We start from the raw sequence: 19,238 nt of genomic DNA, 5'->3' as shown, positions 1-19,238 counted from the left end.
GGGACAGCCAAAGGATTTCACACAGACCAGTGAGAACACTTGCTCACCAAGGACTGAGGTGCAGCCCTGGGGGCCCTGCTGCGCCAGGTGTTGGCCCTTCAACTGTTGGGAGGCCTGGGGGTCCTGGAGGAGGGGTCCAGGCAGTGGCTATTTAGCACCCAGTATGGAAGGAGGGTGACATTTCCTCCCTGGTATTGCCAGCAGTACTGACACACACCGACCACCTGTGCCACCTGCAGAGAGTGGCTGAGCCACCAAGGCCAGCCAGGCTGCGGCTCCCGGTTCTCACTGAGCCGGGACGAGTGAGGCCCCTTGATCCACAGCATCGCGGCTGCGTAACCCACGTGACTGCCAGGCCCCGAACCTGACCGCTGCCTGGAGGTTCTGCTGGCCCACCTGGCGGCGGCACGCGGGCCTTCCCCGCTGGGGGCCCACCCTGACCTCTCAGGCAGCAGGAGGGGGCAGGCCCCGCTCAGGGAGGCCAGGCCTGCACCTGGGGCTGCCCCTCTGACCTGCCCCCTCCGCTGGGGTCCTGGCCTCCCTCTCCTCTGCCCCGAGACCCGGGCCTCCAGCCTCATAAAGGACTTTGATGTCTGTATTCTGCTCCTTTCTTTTCACACCTTGTTTTTCTTAGGTTGTGACTTGGTAGAGAATGAAGAGAGTGGCATTTAACCCAGTCCTCTTTTCAGAAGAGGGAGTTTCTGGACAAGTATTATTCTTCTTCCTCACTATTCCTCAAAAATGCCTTTCCTGCTCCTGCATACAGGTTGCCCCTTGACATGGGTTCTCCCCCGCACTTCACCCCCCGGCTGAGCCTGACCTTAAATCCCACCTCCCAGGTTGGCCTGTATCCTTCTTGGAACATCAACTAATGACCACCTAGATGGCCCATAAGGTCCCGAGGGCAGAGGCCGAGGTCCCCCAGCATGGACTGCACGGGCCTGGCACACCCCTGAGCAGGACTGACAGGGGGGCAGCCGCTGGGGGAACCGGGCCTCCCACCTGTACCCTCCTTTCCCAGAGGTGCAAAGGGTCCAACACTCCACAGGGATTATGAGCCTATGCTTTTGGGAATCTGAAGAAGAGCACACAATGTCTGTCCTCAAGGCAACAATTAGAGTGCTATAAATGACACATTGCCCAGAGAATCGAGGGCTGTATTTTTGGATCAGACTCAGTGCCGAGAGAACAGAGAAGGGGTCTTGCTAGAGCGGGTGGGAAGCAGGGTGGGAGTGGGTGAAAAGAGACATGTGGTGAGGAAGGAGCAGCAGGTTGGAGCAATAGGTGTCTGGGGAGGCGGGAAAGCCCCTCCCTTCAGGCAGCCAGAGCAGCAGAGTCCCCTGGGCCGGGCAGGTTCCCAGGGACAGCTCCTGGGCAGGCCAGCTCCACAGCATTCCCCGGCCCTCCCCACACTCCTCTGCAGCAGGCTTCTCCCTGCCGGAGCCCCCTTCTCAGTGCTGCCCCCTGCATCCCTGAGGGCCAGCTGGGTCCACGGCAGACCCGACCACACCATGTGTTTGGAGCAGAAGTGGCCAAAAGCTGAGCTGGCATCGCAGTAACTTCTACCAACCCAAGATGTAGCTTTGCAGCCACTGACATTCCATTAGTGTGAGTGGCCCAGAGCGGAATTTCTCAATCCAACCACATCCTTTCTGGGCTGGGGCAAGTGCTCCAACAGTCACTCTCAGTCTGAGCCTTCACTCCCAGATCCCGGGAGGCTCCAGATTAGCTCCAGAGAGTTCCTTGGTCTGGCAATTGAGCACCGCCAGAGGGATCTTCCTCCACCACGAGCCCTGCCCTGATGTCCACGTCTGCCATCCAAGCGCTTCTGCGCGGCCTTCACAGCCTTCCCTCTCTGGCTCCACCTTGCATTCCTGCACTCTCCTCATGACCCTGGGCACGTGTGCGCTGATCACGTGGGTATTAGCGGCTCCCTGAACCTCAGGACAGGCTCCTGGACTCACCCATGCTTTGCTCCGCGTCGTGACCCCTGCTGACACTCACCCTTCCTAACCCGATGCCACCCTCCAACTTTCTCTGTGTGTCCCCATAGGGCTGCACGCCCCTCCAGGACAGTCTGCACTAAGTCAGGATGTGGTTACAAGTACCCCTGCCGGCTTGTCTCTAGCTCACTGCGGAACTCTCGCCCCGCTCCAGCAGGGATCTGCAGGCAACTCCCCTCCCTCGGAGGGAGCTAAGCTAAGCAGCGCAGGGCCCCCTCCATCCTGCCGCCCACACACTCTTGGCCCAGTTCTCAGAAAGCCTGACGGAGCCCTGGTGTGCCATCATGGCTGATGGGCGATGCCCCTGGGCCCCCACAGGGGAGTCAGAGCCGTGGCCACAGCCCCACCAGCATGCCATGCTCCCCGGGTGGGCCATGGGGAGGCTGCTGGCAGCGGGGGCTGGAGACAGAGTGGGCAAGCCCGGGCCCCGACCCCCTCAAGCAGCCCCGCCCCTTGCTTACCTGTCTCGTATACTGAATGAGTCTAAAACGTCACTCAAATAAAGGATTCTGAGGCTTAAAAAACCCCCACTATTTCAATCTCGTGGTTCTAGTCCTCCTCCAAGAAGTCCCTATGTGACCACCCTCTCCTCCTCTCAATGTCTGGGACTGTGTCCAGTTAACACCTAATTACATTTGATAGATATGTTGTTGGGGCTCAGGACACACCACCCCAAAATATGACTGTCGGAGACCAGAATATGCCACCCCAAAATACACTTTGGCATATTTTGGGCTGGTTATTCTGAGAAACTGCAGACACAGGAGTAGATCTGAAAAGCTGTCCTTTTGTAAAAGAAATTGACATCTATAAAGGAAATCTATATTAGTAAAAGTATCTGTATTAGGAAGAGGGCTGCCCCAGACAACTTTTATTACCTGAGACACTTTACCTGCATAACAAGACAACCTTTATTCACACATTCCTCCCCTCATCCTCCCGTAACTTATGCTGCCAACCCCACCCCACGAAGCCCCCAGCCCCTGTTCCTTTCTGTAGCTCAGCATGCTATATAAGCTTCAATCATCTGGCCCTTCTTTGAGTCTCATATTTTGTAGGACTGCAGCACATTTGCATAGAATTAAACATGGTTTTTCTCCTGTTAATCTGTCTTATGTCACTTTAATTCATAGCCAAAGGACCTGGAAGGGTGGAGGGAAGCCATTTTCCCCTCTCCTGCTGTATATATAATCCTTTTTGCTACTTCGGCTTAAGAGTTTAATAATAAAGATAAACTCATATCAAGCATTTTTAAAGTCAGACACTCTAGAAACAGTCACGGCCAGTCCTGCGCACAGAGGTTAAGGCCACCTGTGCCCCACTGTGCCTCCCACCTGGACGGCAAGTACCTGCAGGACAGGGCCCGCCTCCCTTTCCCGGGGCCGGCATGGCGCTGAGCACATGGTGTCTGTTCACCTGATTCCTCACACAGCAAGAAGCAGAGCGCCGGCCAATTCTATTTCAAACTATCAAAGCAAAGTTTTACCCCTCACGAGAGCAGGGCCCGGGGAGGAACAGTGGGCCTGGGCACGACATGGAGGCGTCTGGCTCCTCCTGACTGGGGGTCTTCATCCCAGGGGACAGTCACTGGGCAAGGCCAAGAGTATAATATAACTGAGGAGCATCCCTGAGACGAAATGCCTGAATACCGGGATCTAGAGGCCCTTCAATATTCGCACACTCTGATGAGGAGTGGAGTCCACAAGACGAATAGCCACGTTACTGTCCTCAAACCCTGTACTACGACGTCAGTCAGAGTGAGCAGACATTGGCCCAGGAGTCAGAAACCCAAGCCAGCTTCGTTGTCACAGGTTCCACACCTGCAAACAGGAGTGAAGTCACCTGCCCCACGGGACTCCCACCAGGCTGAACTGTGATGCCCTATAAGCGGCAGCTGAGAATCGCCACAGCTGCACGCGGCTCTCCAGCACACGGCTGCCTGGTGCTCAGGAGGGGGCCTCCCGCTTGGAAACTGCAGGCCTACCAGACCCCGCAAAGAAGCTTCCAGGCAGAGCACTCTGAAGACGCCCAGAAAACCCTTGAGCTTCCTGGCCTGTTCAGTTAGGCCCATTGCCTCTAGGGCCTAAGACGGGCTTGTGACAGGAAGAAGATGGGCGGAGGATGGGAGGGGGTGCAAGAGCCACAGGGTCCCAGGCAAAGCATCGCTGGCTGTGACCCCCTCTTGGGAGCATTTTCCTGTCTTAAGCTGTGGAAGCCCATGTGAAATAAACACGGGTCTTTTAAGGCCAAACGCCCTTGCCACACCGTCAGTATCGGAAGAAAGATGTGAAAGTGAGTGTCCTCTCTGGGGAGGGAGGAGCAAGGGTCACGTAAACACACCATGTGCTCCGTCCCACTGCTGGGGCTGGGAGGGAGTCTCAGTCCTGAGAGGTCTTGTTCCTGGCACTCTCCGCAGCCTCATCCAAACCTCGTGCGCCTGCCCTGGTCCCAGCAGGGAGCCTCTCTGCCACCATCCTAACCACCCACCTCATCTATCACTGTGCTCTGGACAAAGGTGGGGACCTGCCACCACCCTCCCACCCCCTCGCACCTGTGTGCACAATCCAGCACCCAGGGGCACAGACAAGCACTCGGCTGGCCCTGCTGAGCCATGAGCTACCTCAGCCCCACAGGGTCTGCCGGTCTGTCTGGGCAGCCCCGCTCCTGTGGAGGAAGACAGAGACCAGCGAGGTCGGCGTCTTTGCTCCCTGTTACAAATGGCTGTGCCACAGGCCACACGCTTTGCCCGTCTCCCTAGCCGCTCCAGCTGGGGGCTAATGATGGACGTTCCCAAGAGAATGCTGGCATCTGCCTCCTCTTCTTCCCTTTCTGTGCTCCTGGGGCAGGATCAGACTGCTAATTATTTGTCAAAAGGATTAAGACTTGGAGCTGTTCCCATATGAGGCAGAGACAATTTCTTCCCACTGCTATAAAGAGGAAAGAGCTTAGGGTGAGCCTCCTCAGACCTGGGTGGGCATGATCTTTGCAAAACATTTTTTTTAAAAAATTATTTTGTAAATAGGTGATATTTTTGTGATGTCTCTGGCTAAGCAAGCACTGGGGTCAGAGGTCATCCCCTTACCTGGGGGCTCCAATCCCCCCACAAACTGTCCCCTCCCTGGCTGAGCACCCCAGCGCCCCCCTCTTGTGGTAGAGAGAGAGCTGGCAGCAGGGAAAGACACAGGCTATGTGGGCAGTGAGCACAGTGGGTCCATACATGTTCCTGACAGCAGCTCCCTATAGATCCTCAGCACCCGCAAGAGACACTTGAACATGGTAACTGCCGTGTGCCTGGGGGAGCCACCTCTGGCCGTGGCTCAGTCCCTGTCAAATGGGAGGATGCACGTTGAACATGGCCTTCAGCAGTGAATGATGCAGGCGTGCTCAGGCTCCGCTGCTCACTAGAAGTGCCTTAACCTCCCTGGTAGTGCCAATTTGTCTGCAAAGCAGGGACAGTCACGGTACTGCCCAGGAGCACTAAGGGAAGTAGAGCTGTGCCTGGGACACAGTAACCCCTCAGGAAAGCTGAGCTGGCATTCTCAGGCAGCTCTGTCGTTCTGACCCGTCTTCCCTCCCAGATCCTGCCCTCGACTGGGCAGGGACCAGGTCCTTCCTATCTGTGCATCCCCAGTGCCTGCCCTCGTATCGCTCAACCATCTTTGCTGAAGAACAGAAGGGGAAAGTTGAGTCACAAGGGCTCACCGAGGCCAACAAGTGTGGGTGTGCTTGGAATCAGAGCAACTCCACGGAAGCGAAGCTGCGGTGCCCTGTGGGACCCTCTCTCCACCCTCCCGGTCCTGCTGGTCCCACCTGAGCGCCCCTGGGCTGGGCGGCACTCCTGGCTATCGTGGGACCCCGCCACGGAGGGATGAAAGGGAGGTGGCAGGTGGCAGGTGTGGCGAATGCACGGGAGGGGGCATTATCTCTTTAAAGGACAGTAATTAGTAATTCCAGCTGATGGCTGAGCACTGCTGTTTTAATGAAGACTTCTATTTTTATAGAAAACACACAACCGAGTGAAAAAGCAGGCTAATCTCTGAGTCAGGCAGCCACAGCTCTGGAAAGTCGAACTCCTTGGCCAGGAGGCCACAGCCTCCGCACAGCACAGGATGGACGGGACGTGGGCCCATCCTGGCTGCACCAGTCAGGCTCGGTGCAGAAAAGCAGGGACCGAGTCAGGTGACCCAAGTGGCCCTTCTTCTGCCCATGTGACAAAACCTCAGTTTCTCATCTCTCAAATGGGAATGACAGTATCCATTTGCCCTGAGGAGTGTCGTGTTAAAATAACGCACACAAGGTTCAATCCATGTCTGCCCTCACGCTCATCCTCACTTACCTAGCCCCTGTTACATGCAGTTGCCTACTTGGCCCCTATGTGCCTCCGCTTCCTCATCTGTAAAATGAGAACACTGACCGTTCCTATCCCTTCTAGGGTTGCAGAGAGGATTGCAGAGTTAAGGGAGTGAAGCGCTCACGGCAGTGCCAGGCACAGAGTGGGCCCAGGGGCACTGCTGCTGTTATTATTACTGACGCTCTTGGGGTTCCAGCACCCTGGGTCTTCTTGCCAATCAGCCAGCGTGGGTCCTACCCCTGCTTGGCCACTCATCAGCTACTGGATCATGAGACATCATCTAACTTTCCCATTAGTTTCTTCACTTTAAAAGCAGGAGTGCTGTAAAGACCAAAAAACCAATCAAATCAAAATAACAAAAAGCAGGGTGAGGGGTGTGAGAGTACCCTGCAGCTGTGAGATGCCAAACCCCCATGTGTTCCCTGCCTTCCAAAAACCAAAACAGCTCTACCAGCCTGAGGGTCTCCTGGGATGTGCCGGGTGCCCAGTGAGGGGATGGTGGCAGAGGAGAGGCCACGGTCTCTGTCCCAAAAGGGCTTCCAAATTCAAACAACGCAGAGGCAATTAGGAAACACAAAAGAACAGAATCAGGTACTCAGCCTGAGTGGTTCAGCTTTAAAGTGCAGGGGCTCCGAGGACAAAGCAGACCGAGGACAGGTAGGATTTGGATGCCAAAGAGGAGAGGAGGGCAGGCCCTAGGCCTGGAGTGGGCAGGAGACCTCACCCACAGGGCAGGAGGGGGGCAGGCAGAGTGGAAGGAACGGCCCCTCCGAGCAGGAGCCAGCCTGTCCCCCGACCCTGCCCCACTCAGGTGTCGTCACCCAGACACTGGCCAGGATGCCAGGGCCACGCTGGGCAACACAGGTCTCCCAGACTCTGGGAAAGATGCCATTAGAGCAATTAAATGTTTAAGTTCACACACATTTTTAAAGGGACTCTAACAGGAGCGACCTCCCTGAAAGGGCAGGGCCATCGTCACTGCCAGCTTTACTACCTTGCCAGAGACTAATCCCCAACACAGAGGGGACCCTTTTTAGCAGTTCTTCTTAACCCTGAAACCAATTACTTTTCCTTAGGTTTGGAGGATTACACTGACCATGTCCCCTAATCTTCCAAGGCTCACAGTGACTTTATGCCTCTTAATGAATTCATTTGATGTGATCTGACTTTGAAGCTTTGACAAAATCAATAGCCCGAACGCTTCTGCTTCCTGAGGTTAGCTCCCCCTTCCCTGAAAGGCCCCGCCTGGCGAACACCACGGGCCCAGCCTGTGACTGGCGTTCCTCTCTGGTCTGTGCTGACTGACGGCTGAGCCGACCGGCCGCCAGGCTCTCACTGCAGCCACCCCCAGTTACCTCGACACGACTCTCCAAACACAAATTCATGGTCTTCAAAGACTTAAATATAAACCACACGGAGCCTTTTTCATAATCGTTTAGGGGTGGAAGAACGTCCCCAAAGAAAGCCTGTAGGTGGAACAAAGGTAGGTTTCCAGCCTGGTGTGAGACACAAGGGAGCAAACGTATCGGTCTCTCTACCCAGTGAGCAGACCCCCAGGGACCCAAGGACCACTCCTGCAAAGGGAGGTCAGCCCTGCTTCTTGGCACGGGCCGTCTCCCAGGGGCAGGAGGGCTTTGTCTGGGGCTGGGCCACCCCTGCTTTAGAGAGCCACATGCTGGGCCACAGTGCCTGTCCACAGCCCATGCTGTAAGCAGGGACATCAACAAGTTTCAGGAAGCAAAGGGCTAGAACCACCTTTGAAGACAAATGAAGAACTTCTTTTGGAAAAACCTGCAAATATTTGTGTTCCCTTCCTCCTTCCTCTCTTCCCCAGAGAGACAGAACAGCCTACGTCGTCTACCCGCTAGGTTTGAAGGTAAGCAGAGCCTGAGGACCACTTCTTACAACCGGTATGTGTTGCACGGAGTGAGATCACAGAGCCTCTCATGGGACGACCAAAGAAGGGAAATGCTGAATGTCAACCCAGCTGAGCTGATGAGGAACTGACCTTTGGGGAAGGAGCTGATGCTGCCAGTGATTACAACTGGCTTAACACTTCCCCCAGCCACATGGCCTGAAAGTTTACCCGGACCGCTGGTGGCTGGTGTCCTCCTCGGGGGCTGTGGTAGCCAAGCATGTTGAACGAATCCAGCAAAGTGATAAACTATGTGTGTGCTAATACCTTTGATTCCAACCCCCTCCCTGGAGTGTTGGTATTCTAGGCATCCTTTGATGTGCTGCAAGTCCCTAATAAGAAAAATCAAATAAACACACTGGCTTTAAGTTAGAAATGTTAACAGACCCCTTCTGGTGGGGGGAATGCACCCTAGAAATGTATCACATGCCACCTGGAAAGAAGGTGAGGAGGGCCCGGTAGATCACAGAGGTGCCTTTAAGGTCCAACTTTAGCCTTCACTGGATTCAGCCAGGGTCTGGTCCCAGCTAACACCTAGTTAGTTATCAGCTCAAACATTTTCCAAAACAGTCTAGGTTTTCTGGGGCAGATGGCTGTGGCCGTTCCATTTGTTTACGCGTGCAAGCCCTGGCTTGCTGAGAGGGCCATATTGTTCCTGCATTGCTGAGTGCCTCTGGGCCCCACCACACCTTCCCCCAGGACTTCCCAAGGACCCCAGGGCCAGTGCTGGGCCAGCAGAAACTCCCGAGAGGCACCCTGACCGATGGGGGTTCAGGGTGTGGGAGGCAGCGGCCTTGCCCACGGTGGAGATGGGAAGGGGAAACCACTTGCTCCTCCACCGACCTATGTATGGCCTGGGCTCTCAAAACCAGCCTGGCTGGCTGCCAGGCCTGGGCGGGAACGCTGAGTGACAGGCTGGTTATTGGAAAGCTCCCATCATTAGCCAGGAACTTTGTTTGGTTACCATGGTGACCTTCACTACATGAGGCATGACTAAAGCCCAAGGAATCTGTTACCTAAAACCATCGCCCCACGGAGCCCCTGGCTTCAGGAAGGACACTTATCAGTGGCCTGTTCCCCTCGACCCGGTCCCCTGCCCCTCCCTGGTTGGGCCTCCCAGCTGCCTCCCACACCCCAAACGGGAAGAAAGGACAGCAAGGGCGTCTCCAAGCTTGCACGGGACATCTCACATTCCGCGGCTTGGCCCAGAACCCAGGCCTGAACAGGGAGCCTGCCACCCGCTGAAGCCCCCTGCAGGCCCTCCTGGCCAGCTGGCCAGGGACAGCTCGGCTGGCACATGTGTCCAGGGATTAGTCAGAAGCCCACAAGATTTCAGGAAGCTGCTTGGGGTGTCTGGTTCCCACCGAGCGAGGTCCACACTGTCCCTGCGGGGCTGTCACTCTCTGCCTCATCACGTTTTTGCCTTTTTAAACCTGAGCTCCATTAACTAAAGGTCATCCCTTCTGCACAGAAATCAAGATTCTCTTTGCTTTGCTTTCTAATCCCTGAATTCAGAAGGCTTTTCACAAGTTTGACTCCACGAAGATGGGTTTTTCTCTGGGAGTCTAGAGGCTTCTATATGGGAACCGTGACCTCTTGTGCAGTTAAAGAACTGAAAAACCTCTTCCCAGAGCTTCCTCCCCTGCCTCTGCTCAGGGCCCAGTCTGGCCGCCTACCCCACACACTGCCACCCTCGGGGCCCAGGCTACAGCCTGCCACTGTTTGCGGGCAGCCTCCTGTGCCCCGTGATGCTGCCACCTTGAACGCTGCTGTCCATTGGCTGTGTGACCTTCTCTCATCCGAGTCTCACAACAGACCTGCAAGCAGGTGGACGTGGAGCAGATGAGGCAACAGGGGCAAGGAGAGGAGGGGCAAGCTGTGCAGGTGGCACGGGTCAGCGACAGACATAACTCGAGGGCAGGAACCAGCTATGTGGACAGGGGTCCATCCACCCCCCCTTCCTCCCCTGTGGCAGGCCTCCCAGAGTGGTGACACGGCAAAGCCCACCCCCCAGCACTGGCCTGCCAGCTTCTTTCACTGACGCAGGCTCTGGGGTCCCAGGCACCGATGGCCTCTGCAGAAACGAAATGCCTCTAACAGGACTCAGTTGCCGCACGGGCCTTGGGGAGGGGCCTTTAAGTGTCCTTTGGAGAGAGACCTCGCTGGGTCAATGAGGTCAGGGCAAAGGGGGTTTGGTTTTTGTGGTTTTGCTGCAGTGATATTTACTGGACCGGTTGTTTAATTAACTGCCTTGGCAACAGCTGGAGCCACACACAGCTTGTCCCCAGTGCAGGGAGCAGCTGGGGAAGGAGGACACAGTGTCAATCGAAGAGCAATGACATTTTTCAGTGATCCCTGACCCGTAATGCACTCAATGACATTTCCTGCTAATCCCTGGGTTTCTGTACTCCAGGGTTTTATCTGTGGAGAACAGAACTGACTTATCTGCAAAGAGACATGGTCATACCTACAGCCACTCACCAGAGCTGGGTGGTGGATGGATTCCCCAGCCCCTGCTCAAACAGTATGTAGATATATTTTTTGCTTTAAACAATAGAGATTTATAAATCTGGAGGCCAGAAGTCCCCGTATCTTTTCTAGTTAGTTTTGTAGCCTTCTAGGGACAGCTCAGATCAAAACAGAGCTCCGCATGGTCCCCAACCGCTTCCCGCCCCCTGCCCCCCGGACAAGCAGACTGGGAAAAGTGAGGCACTACTGGGGATGGGACGCTCGGGTCCCCAGATGCTCTGCAGCACAGCACTCTACAGTGACAGGAAACAGACAAACCCTCAGAATCCCTTAGGGGATGGGACTCGAATGCTTTCCTTCTGACCTCGGAGCGGTCTCCATGCTGCCGGCCCCACGTCCTCCAGAGCTCCGGAAACCCCTGCAGTTGCTCTGCCCTGGCTGCGTGGGTGAGTCGTTCTCACGGCAGAGGCTGCCCCTTTAAGGCTCCTGACCGCAGAAGTGGGGACACTGCTGTCCAGGCAGCTCCTTGCTAGCCTCGGGGAGGCACGGAGACAGGGCACATTGCCCTGCATGTTGACAAACAGCACACTCTGCACCAGGGCTCCTCGACCTTTGTGGGAGTCAGACCTCTCTGAGAATGTGCTGAAAGCTCTCTCTGTGGATGTATGCACGCACACACAAAATGTCACAGTTCAGGTCCGGGGGGCCTGGAGGCCCAGATGTCCACCCACGTACCTCCTGGGGAAGTCACCAACTTCAAGGCAAGAACTCCCCCCTACCCCGAAACACTGTCAGTGAGTGGAGCATTTCCTGGTGAAGCAGTCAGCACCTGAGTGAGGTGGGAGGAGGGGAGGGTGGGGTGGGCACACGGGAGCAGGGCAGCAGCTGGGACACACATGGTCCATGTGGACAGGGACAGCTTCCTAGCTGCCCAAGAGCCTGGGAAGATGGGGGCGCTCCTGGGGTGGGTCAGGGAAGCTGAGAGGGCGCCCGAGGGCTGGCCCCATGCCCTGGACAGACCACGCTCCCTACCACACCTCACCTAGCTGGGCTGCAGATTCCCAGGAGGGAGTCAGCCTTTCTCCCCACACCTGGCCGGGCCGGCGCGTCAGCCTGGTAGAAGGCATTCGGCGCAGAAGTGAGGAAGGGACACTGAGCAGTACGACGCCAGGTGCTGGAAGGGAAAGGCCCCCTCAGCTGGACCAGGGGTCCGAGGAGGGGCCGAGGGGGCAGGTGCGAATGTCCTTCCTTTGCCCATCAGAACAGCTCTGCTCCCCCCACTTCACGTTCTCAGTTTACATGTGAGATTTCACTCAGAAAAAGGACTTGCTGACGAAACCACGTCTGATGCTGAGCTGAGCCTCTTGTTCCTTCTGTGACATGCACAGAGACCCAGCGTGGCCGAGGAGCTCCTCCCTTCCCCACCCTCGGATTCTGAGCCTTTCTGTCGGACCATCTGTATCTCCAGTGGACTGTTTGTCTCCATGGAAGTGTAACTTGACAAGAGCGCGCACATACACGAATGTGCACACACACACACACACACACACACACACACATGCATGCATACATGCATGCATGCATGCACAAGCATAGGCACGCACGCCAGCGGCAGGGGCCACACCCTCCAGGCAGGTACGAAGGTGGAGTGGGGAAGCAAGGTCCTGGCACCAGGAGTGGAGAACCTTGGTCTTTTGTGCATTTTCATCAGCAATTAAAGTAAGATAAAGTGTTACCACCCCTACTGCTGTACTGCACGTGGGATCAATGAGACAAGGTATATAATCCCTTATCCACACACACAGTTTTCTCTGTGTTTTAGGATTCCCTAAGCTACCTGCCTTTCTAAGTGAAATTATTCCCATTTCAACAGCCCCCTGAATGCTGGATCAAAGGTCAGGATCAGAGAAGTCCCTGGAACACAAATGACGGGCTCTGTCCATTTGGCTGTGCACTCTGCTTACACCTGGCTGTGAGCGGTGGGGCCCACCTGGGCCAGGGCGGTGGGAGGGTCAGGCTGGGCTAGGGTGAGCACGCGAGGCCCAGGGCCCTGGGCTGAGGACCAGGCTGCCCTGCAGGGTGAAAGCCCACCCTCAGCATGAGTCCCAGGGGCTCCCTTCTTCAGTGAGGCGAGATATGGAGTTTACATTTAGGAAACTCTGCCACTCCTAGAGCACCTTTCTTTAGCCTTGGCGAGGAGGAAGCCACCATCCACAGCAGTTCTTAGCACCCTGGCAAACGCCACAAGCTAAATCGCCTACCTGAAAAAGGCCAAGGGCACAGGTAGACCCAAGCCAGGCACCTGTGGTCAGGCCTGTCTCTGATGGGCTAGGGACGGACAGAGGTGGAAGCCCAGGTTCCTTCTGTGAAGGGAACCTCCCTGGCCAGGGACAAGTGCAGCTCCCCTCTGTCATCCATCACCACCCAGGCACCCACCAATTTTCCCTAATCCTTTGTAAACCTGTTTACACTGCCAGCATGAGTCACCTCTCAGGGTAACCAGGACCCCAGCTTCTTCCTTGCTGTCTTCAGTGGGACAGCCTCGGGCTGGTTGTAAATGGGGTTTTCCTTCAGACCCCAAGGTGGAATGAGGTGGGAGTGGGGTGGTTAGGGGCCCTGCAGTTGGGAATCACAGGATTCTGAGACACAAAACCTGCTACATCCAGTGTCCCCTGCCCCCGAGGGGAGGAGGGCAGAAATCAAAAGGTGACTCCCACTAGCTCCCTCCCACTGAGCAACGCAGCCTCCTGCCTGGGCTGGCCCAGCATGGCCTTGTACTCTGGGCTGGAACAGCGGCAGGAGGTCCTCCGTGTACAGGTCCTGCCCCACCCACCACCAGGGCCAAGCACAACTTGAATCCTGCTCTGAGAAGAGGGGCATCTGCTGACGCAGTAAACGGGATGTCGGGCTGTGAGGAGCAGGACCACCCTGGAGGGAAATAACCCCCACCCCCAACCGCCAGCAAAGAGGAGGCAGTCGGCAGCTTGGAGGCAGGGGGACGGTCCCTTGGCCTCGGCCAGCCTGGCCCATGTTAGCACCTCACCCTTGGCTGGCCATGTCAGGGCTATGACTAAGTTACGCAAATTGGTGTCCTCCTAGGGCTCATGCAGAGCCCGGGGCGGTGGAAGCAGCCGGTGCATGTGCATTTAAGCACAGCCCCTGTGGTCCCCCCACCCCCGCAGGCCAGGCACCCCACTCCCCACCCGGCCCTCCTGGAGCAGAACACCACAGCCATCTGCCAGCCCTACAGGTCCTCACCCCCTTGTCTCTCCACCCAGGGAGGGTGCCTGCAGTGGTGGCCAGCCCCTCTCCCCAGCCCGAGTGTCACCAGGGCACTCACTTGAAGTTCTCGGGGTGCTCATTGATGGCCATGTCGACGATGTCCAGGGCGTGCTGGTAGTGCTTCTGGGCAGAGAAGAGCAGCGCTAGCAGGTGGAGGGCATGGGCGTCGTCCCTGCACACCTTCAGGGCCTCCTGCAGCTGCTCCATGGCGCTGGAGATCTGCCAAAGGAACACGCCAGCTCAGCGCCCTCCTCGGGCACACGCTGCCCCGGGACCCAGGAGCCAGGTGCCGGCCGATGAGGGTGCCAAGGCTCAACTCAAGGGGGCCCTGGGCACTGGGGCAGGGGTTGCTGCTGCACCAAAACACGTCCCCAGACAGCCTGGCAAGGAGGGGTCTGCCGTCCCGCTCAGGAAGCGAGGAACAGGTCCACGGCGCAGCATGAAGGACTGGGAGCGGGCGCCAGGAAGCACTTCCTAAACCTGAGGAGTGGGAGCCACTGGCAAAGGCGGAAACACCTTGCTGGAGCTCTGCTGACAGGTCAGGAGAGCCCCGCCTAGAGGGAAGGGAAAGACCGAAAGGGGGTGCAGCTTGCCCACAGGCAGGGAGGCATGCAGAGGCAAGTGCCCAGAAGAGGGGGACACTGGCCTCTAACGTGGGCACAGTGGGGGCCTGTCCAGATTCTAGTCCTGTGTTTTGTTTTCAATTCAACAAATAATTATTAAGCCTGGTTCTGTACAGGTGGGATGAGGCCAGAGGAAAGCTCTCCTTCCCGGTGGGCAGAGTTCACGACCAGAGGGAGAGACCAGGGGCCACCACGGGTCCCAACTTTCACTGGCTTGGGTTTGCTGCCTCCCTTTTCAGAGCCCCGTGTGGAAGAGGGCAGGCCCCAACTGCTCCCCCGCCCAGTAGGGGCAGGTAGAGCCGGGAAGGGCTCCTTCTACAGTGCTCACCAAAACCACCAGGTGCTACTCCCAACACTCTACTGGTCTCGACGCCGAGGGCACTGGTGTCTTGCAGCTGTGACTGTGACCCATCTGTAAGTCGTTACTGGGTCACTCAACTCCCCAGCACATCCTACAGAGAGACTGCTTCAGGCCTGCCCAGCTGCCTGTCACCCTGCAGGATGGGTCTCTGCCCATAGCTGGACTCAGGGGAGGATGTGGATGGTTCAAGGAGCTCACTTTTCCTGAAGAGACCATTCTTAGCACATCTCCCAGGAAGGGTCCCGAGATTCCCCTAGATGTGACAGACACTTGATGCCTCTCTCCTCGCCTCCAATCCCACCTCTTAGCATCTCCACCCGCCTACTGCTCAGCTGGGAGGTCGCTACTCTCAGAGGACAAATCTCCCCACCCCATGCGCCCGAACCTGCGCAGCCCTGCCAGGGTCTGAGAAAAGTTTGCACAAGCATTAAGGAGGAGAGAGAATTTTGGCAGTCACCAGTGTAAACACTCTTCTTCAAAAGAGGCTGGCCAGTCCTGGTGACTGCAATAGCTCCTTACACAGTCCCGCAGTCCCATGTGACCTGCAAGGCAGCCCTCTGCCCCAATTCAGTAATCTCTTCTCCACCAAACACACTAGAGCCCCCAGCCCCTCTGCCCAGATCAGCACCCCTGAGCTGCCCAAGCCTGGGCAGCGCCTTCCTGCTGCCTTCCCTCTGAACTGACTGATGCTGCTCGTCCAGGCCAGTTGGGGCACTCTGTGTTTGTGAATTCACGGTGCTGGGTTCTAGTCGGCTCTGCTGCTCCCCAGTCTTTGTCCCCAGTGCTCCTGCCTCTCTGAATTCAGTTCACTTATCTGCAAATTAGGCATATGCTTTACCTCCAGAGGGTTCCAAGAACTCATCTACATGCAAATGACAACGCTTGTTTATCTTCCACCCCTTCTATCTTTTCAAAGGTCTTCACCCTAAGAGGTCCCGCATTGCAGGGCAAGTTAAGAGTCAGCAGGGAGCAGGCGGTCCCAGCCAGTGCTCTTCTGTGAGCTCCCATAGGCCTCAAAGCCCATCCCCAGTAAAGGCCAGCCTCCGCGTGTGCTGTGGGTTCAGCAACCCCTGGCACCTCCAGCCTGGCCCGATTCCCCCCCCACATTCCCCAGGATGGCTGTGTCCCCCGACCCACACTGCTGCTTCATCGAGTGGCACCCTCAGCTTGAGGCTCTGTACCCTGCAGAAAGGCCAGTCTCCTTACCTCCCCTCCATCATCTGGCCCTTGGAGGCTGTGACCAGGTGTGGACGGGGAGAGGGCTGGGAGAGGACCCTGCAGCAGGCTTGAGGGAGGAGGGTGAGGAAGGCCTGGCCCTGCGGCAGACAATCTGCCACTTGCAGACCTAGAGCTGACCAGGTCTCTTTTCAGAACCTGTCCAGCCGTGATGGGAACACCACCTGACGTGTGACCGACAGATGCATAGCCCCTCCTACTCCTGGGCTTACGGTGGCAAGAGCTTGGGCTCTGGGGTCAGGTCGGGGTGTGGCTTCTAGCTCTGCCACTTCCTGGGTGGGACCTCAGGGGAAAGGGGACCCAGCTCCTCTGCTATAAAATGAGGATAATGGCCAAACCTATTTTGGTGGCTATGAGGATGAGACACCGTATGGAAATTGTCCTACAGACACTTTTGAAAGTATGAGTTCCCCTCTTAAAGCTCCCCACCCCTACCCTCCCCACCCTCCGGCAGCCAAGGAACGGTACGATTCTTCCTTCTAGTCCCGAGACACACGCTCCCTCATGCTGTCAGGCCTGGGAGCTTCATTAGCTCCCGTGACTCCAGCCACGTCACGGCTCCATCCTCTCAGGAACCTCATGAGTCTTTTAAGTCTTGCTCCTGACCAAACCTTGGACACCAGCCTCCCAGGCTCGTGTGGCCTTGGGCCCCAGTCTGCCTGCCCCTGCGCTGACTCCAGCCTGGCCTCTGTGCAGGCCGTGGGCACTGGTGCCAGGCCCAGAGTTCTCCCACAGGGACCTTACTTCGTGGCCAGGTCGAGGAAAGTACGAGGAGGAGGCTAAGGTCAGTGTGGCCACCGGCCCGGCTTGCCTGGCCCTGCCCTGGTGATTCTGCCAGAGCACACCCCGTCACCACCCCGCGCTAGGTTTCCAAACCCACAGCTGTCACCACGTGGGGCAGCCAGACGTGCTCTGGGCAGGATGGGTGGGCCAGGGGGACCTCAGAGACCTAGCAGGCGAGGACTCTAGCTTAGAGTCCATTCAGGGGATCCTCAATCCTTGGAGGATACCAGGATCGGAATCTCTAAGGAAAGCGGGCACCAGGCTCCACCGGCCGGGCCCAGCCATCTCTCTGGGAGGATGGACACTATTCATCAGGGATGGGTGAATAATTAAACAGGCTAAAAAATGCATCACCAAAGGTATATCATTAACTTGATTGGCAAGAAAGGCACCGGTTCTTTCACAGAGGGCTAAAAATAAAGTGGTCTCAGGTGACTTTCGGTGAGTGCTCCTAGGAGCAGTGGTGCTCCTGCAGAGACACGCGCCGAGGGGCCCAGCGCCCAGGCCAGGACTGGGTCAGGGTGCGGCACGGTGGGGCGGGGTGGGTGGCGGCGCAGCCTGGAGGTGCAGGAGGGGCAGTAAGGGGAAGGGACAGAAGCAGCCAGGGGCAGCGGGAACAACAGCAGGAATGTTGGGGAGAAGACGGCTGAGACAGAAGGACCTGGAGAGGGAGCCGGAGTGACTCAGATGCACAGTGACAAGTCAGGCGGGGACAGACAAGGGCCCAGCATGGGCGAGAGGGGAAGGTGAGGCAGGCGGCAGAGGGAGGAGCCAGCCGCCCCGGAGGCAGGAGGGGCGGCTCACTGAGTTAGGGGCGGAGGGATGAGTGGCCGAGCGCTGACCTTGACCAGAGACACCTCGGTGGCGAACAGGGCTCAAGGGCCCCACGGTCAGAGGGGTCAGGGGAGCGTTTTCCTCCCCGGGCTGGGCAGGCTGCGGATCAGAGGCCTGAGTTTCCTCAGGTATAAAATGGGAGCACACAGCGCACCTCCTCAGAAGGTGGGGCTTCCCCCGGTAGCGGGGGGGCACAGCAGCACCCCTGGTACACAGGGCTGCCCTGCACCGGACTGTGGGCTTCTGTGGGCTTCTCTCCACCCGCCTGGAGCTCAGCCCTCCCGCACGGTGCAGGTGCGGAGAGCCACGCCGCGGGGCCAAAGGCCTGTCTGCAGGCCCCAGGTGAACGGCCAGTGGGGTCGTCGGCATCAGTTCCACTGGGTCAAGGCCACCTGAGAAGTCCTCCTCCAGAGGCTGCACACGTGCCCAGGGCACCTGCCTGCAGGCCGAGGCATGGTGTGAACGCAGAGGGGACTGTGAGGGGACCCAGGGAGGGGGAGTCCCTGGAAACGCCTGCCTCCTCTCGGCTGCACAGCTTGGGAATCAGGTGGCTCTGCCTCCAGAGTCGTGGGGGTGGTGGGCCCAGTGGGCGAAGGTGGCCAGTGGATGGGACGCCCCTCTGAGGCCCAGAGGCCGAGGCCTGATGGTGGTGTCCACAGGGTCAGAGAAAAGTCTTGGGGTCACACAGGAAGCCCACCCAGCAACAGCTCCACGTGCCCATCGCGCTGTTCCCCAAGACCCTGGGGAGGCGAGGACACAGACAAACGCTTGCTGTGGTCACTCGTCAACTTCTCAGGAGACCGACATGCTCTGGGGGAGTGAGGGCAGACAGCAGTCCCTTCCCGTGCGTCTGCCAGGGGCCAGGGCCTTTGCCCACGTCACCCGACTTCTCCTCACTAGGCTCCTCATGTGACAGACAAGGAAACAGACTCAGAGCAGTTAAGTCACTTGCAGGGCGTCACACAGTTGGAAAGCAGAGTTGGCAGGAGAAGCTCCGCAGTCCCAGGGACCTGGGGGTTAGGAACTGTGACAACCCACCTGTCGCACAAGGGCCAGCTGCAGGGAGACGTAGAGGATGACCTGGGGGTCACTGGGCGCCAGCTGCTGGGCTCTGTGTGGGAAGAGGGAGTGAGAAGTCAGTCACCGAGGGCTGAGCAACCAGAGCGTGACCCTCCAGCACGCCAGCCCTGTGCTGGGCGCTCTGGGGCGGAACGCTGGGGGATTCTGCCAGGCCCTGCCTTGGAGGGGAGCCCGGCTGGGAGAGGGAGGCTCAGGCAGGAGGCCCGTGGGCAGCCCAAGGCAAGGACAGTGGTTCTGGGAGGCCTGGCACTGAGCTGAGGGCCACCTGGGAGGGCAGCCTGGAGGTGGCAGACCCTGAAGG

The 19,238-nt window shown here is 57.6% G+C and overlaps 1 protein-coding gene across 2 annotated transcripts in view; it reads right to left on the bottom strand.

Moving 5' to 3' along the window:
• Positions 1 to 19,238, bottom strand: part of TTC7A (tetratricopeptide repeat domain 7A) — a 116,692-nt gene that overhangs the window by 26,267 nt on the left and 71,187 nt on the right. For both annotated transcript variants that reach the window (XM_045549543.1, XM_045549544.1), the window contains exons 14-15: positions 18,896 to 18,968; positions 14,079 to 14,239 (exon numbers count right to left, since the gene is read on the bottom strand). In XM_045549543.1, coding sequence (XP_045405499.1) covers positions 14,079 to 14,239; positions 18,896 to 18,968 — 234 coding nt within the window. The remainder of the gene's footprint in view (positions 1 to 14,078; positions 14,240 to 18,895; positions 18,969 to 19,238) is intronic.

Source organism: Lemur catta, chromosome 4 (genome assembly GCF_020740605.2).
Source record: "Lemur catta isolate mLemCat1 chromosome 4, mLemCat1.pri, whole genome shotgun sequence".
NCBI lineage: Eukaryota > Metazoa > Chordata > Mammalia > Primates > Lemuridae > Lemur > Lemur catta.
This window is presented reverse-complemented; position numbering and strand designations above follow the sequence as displayed.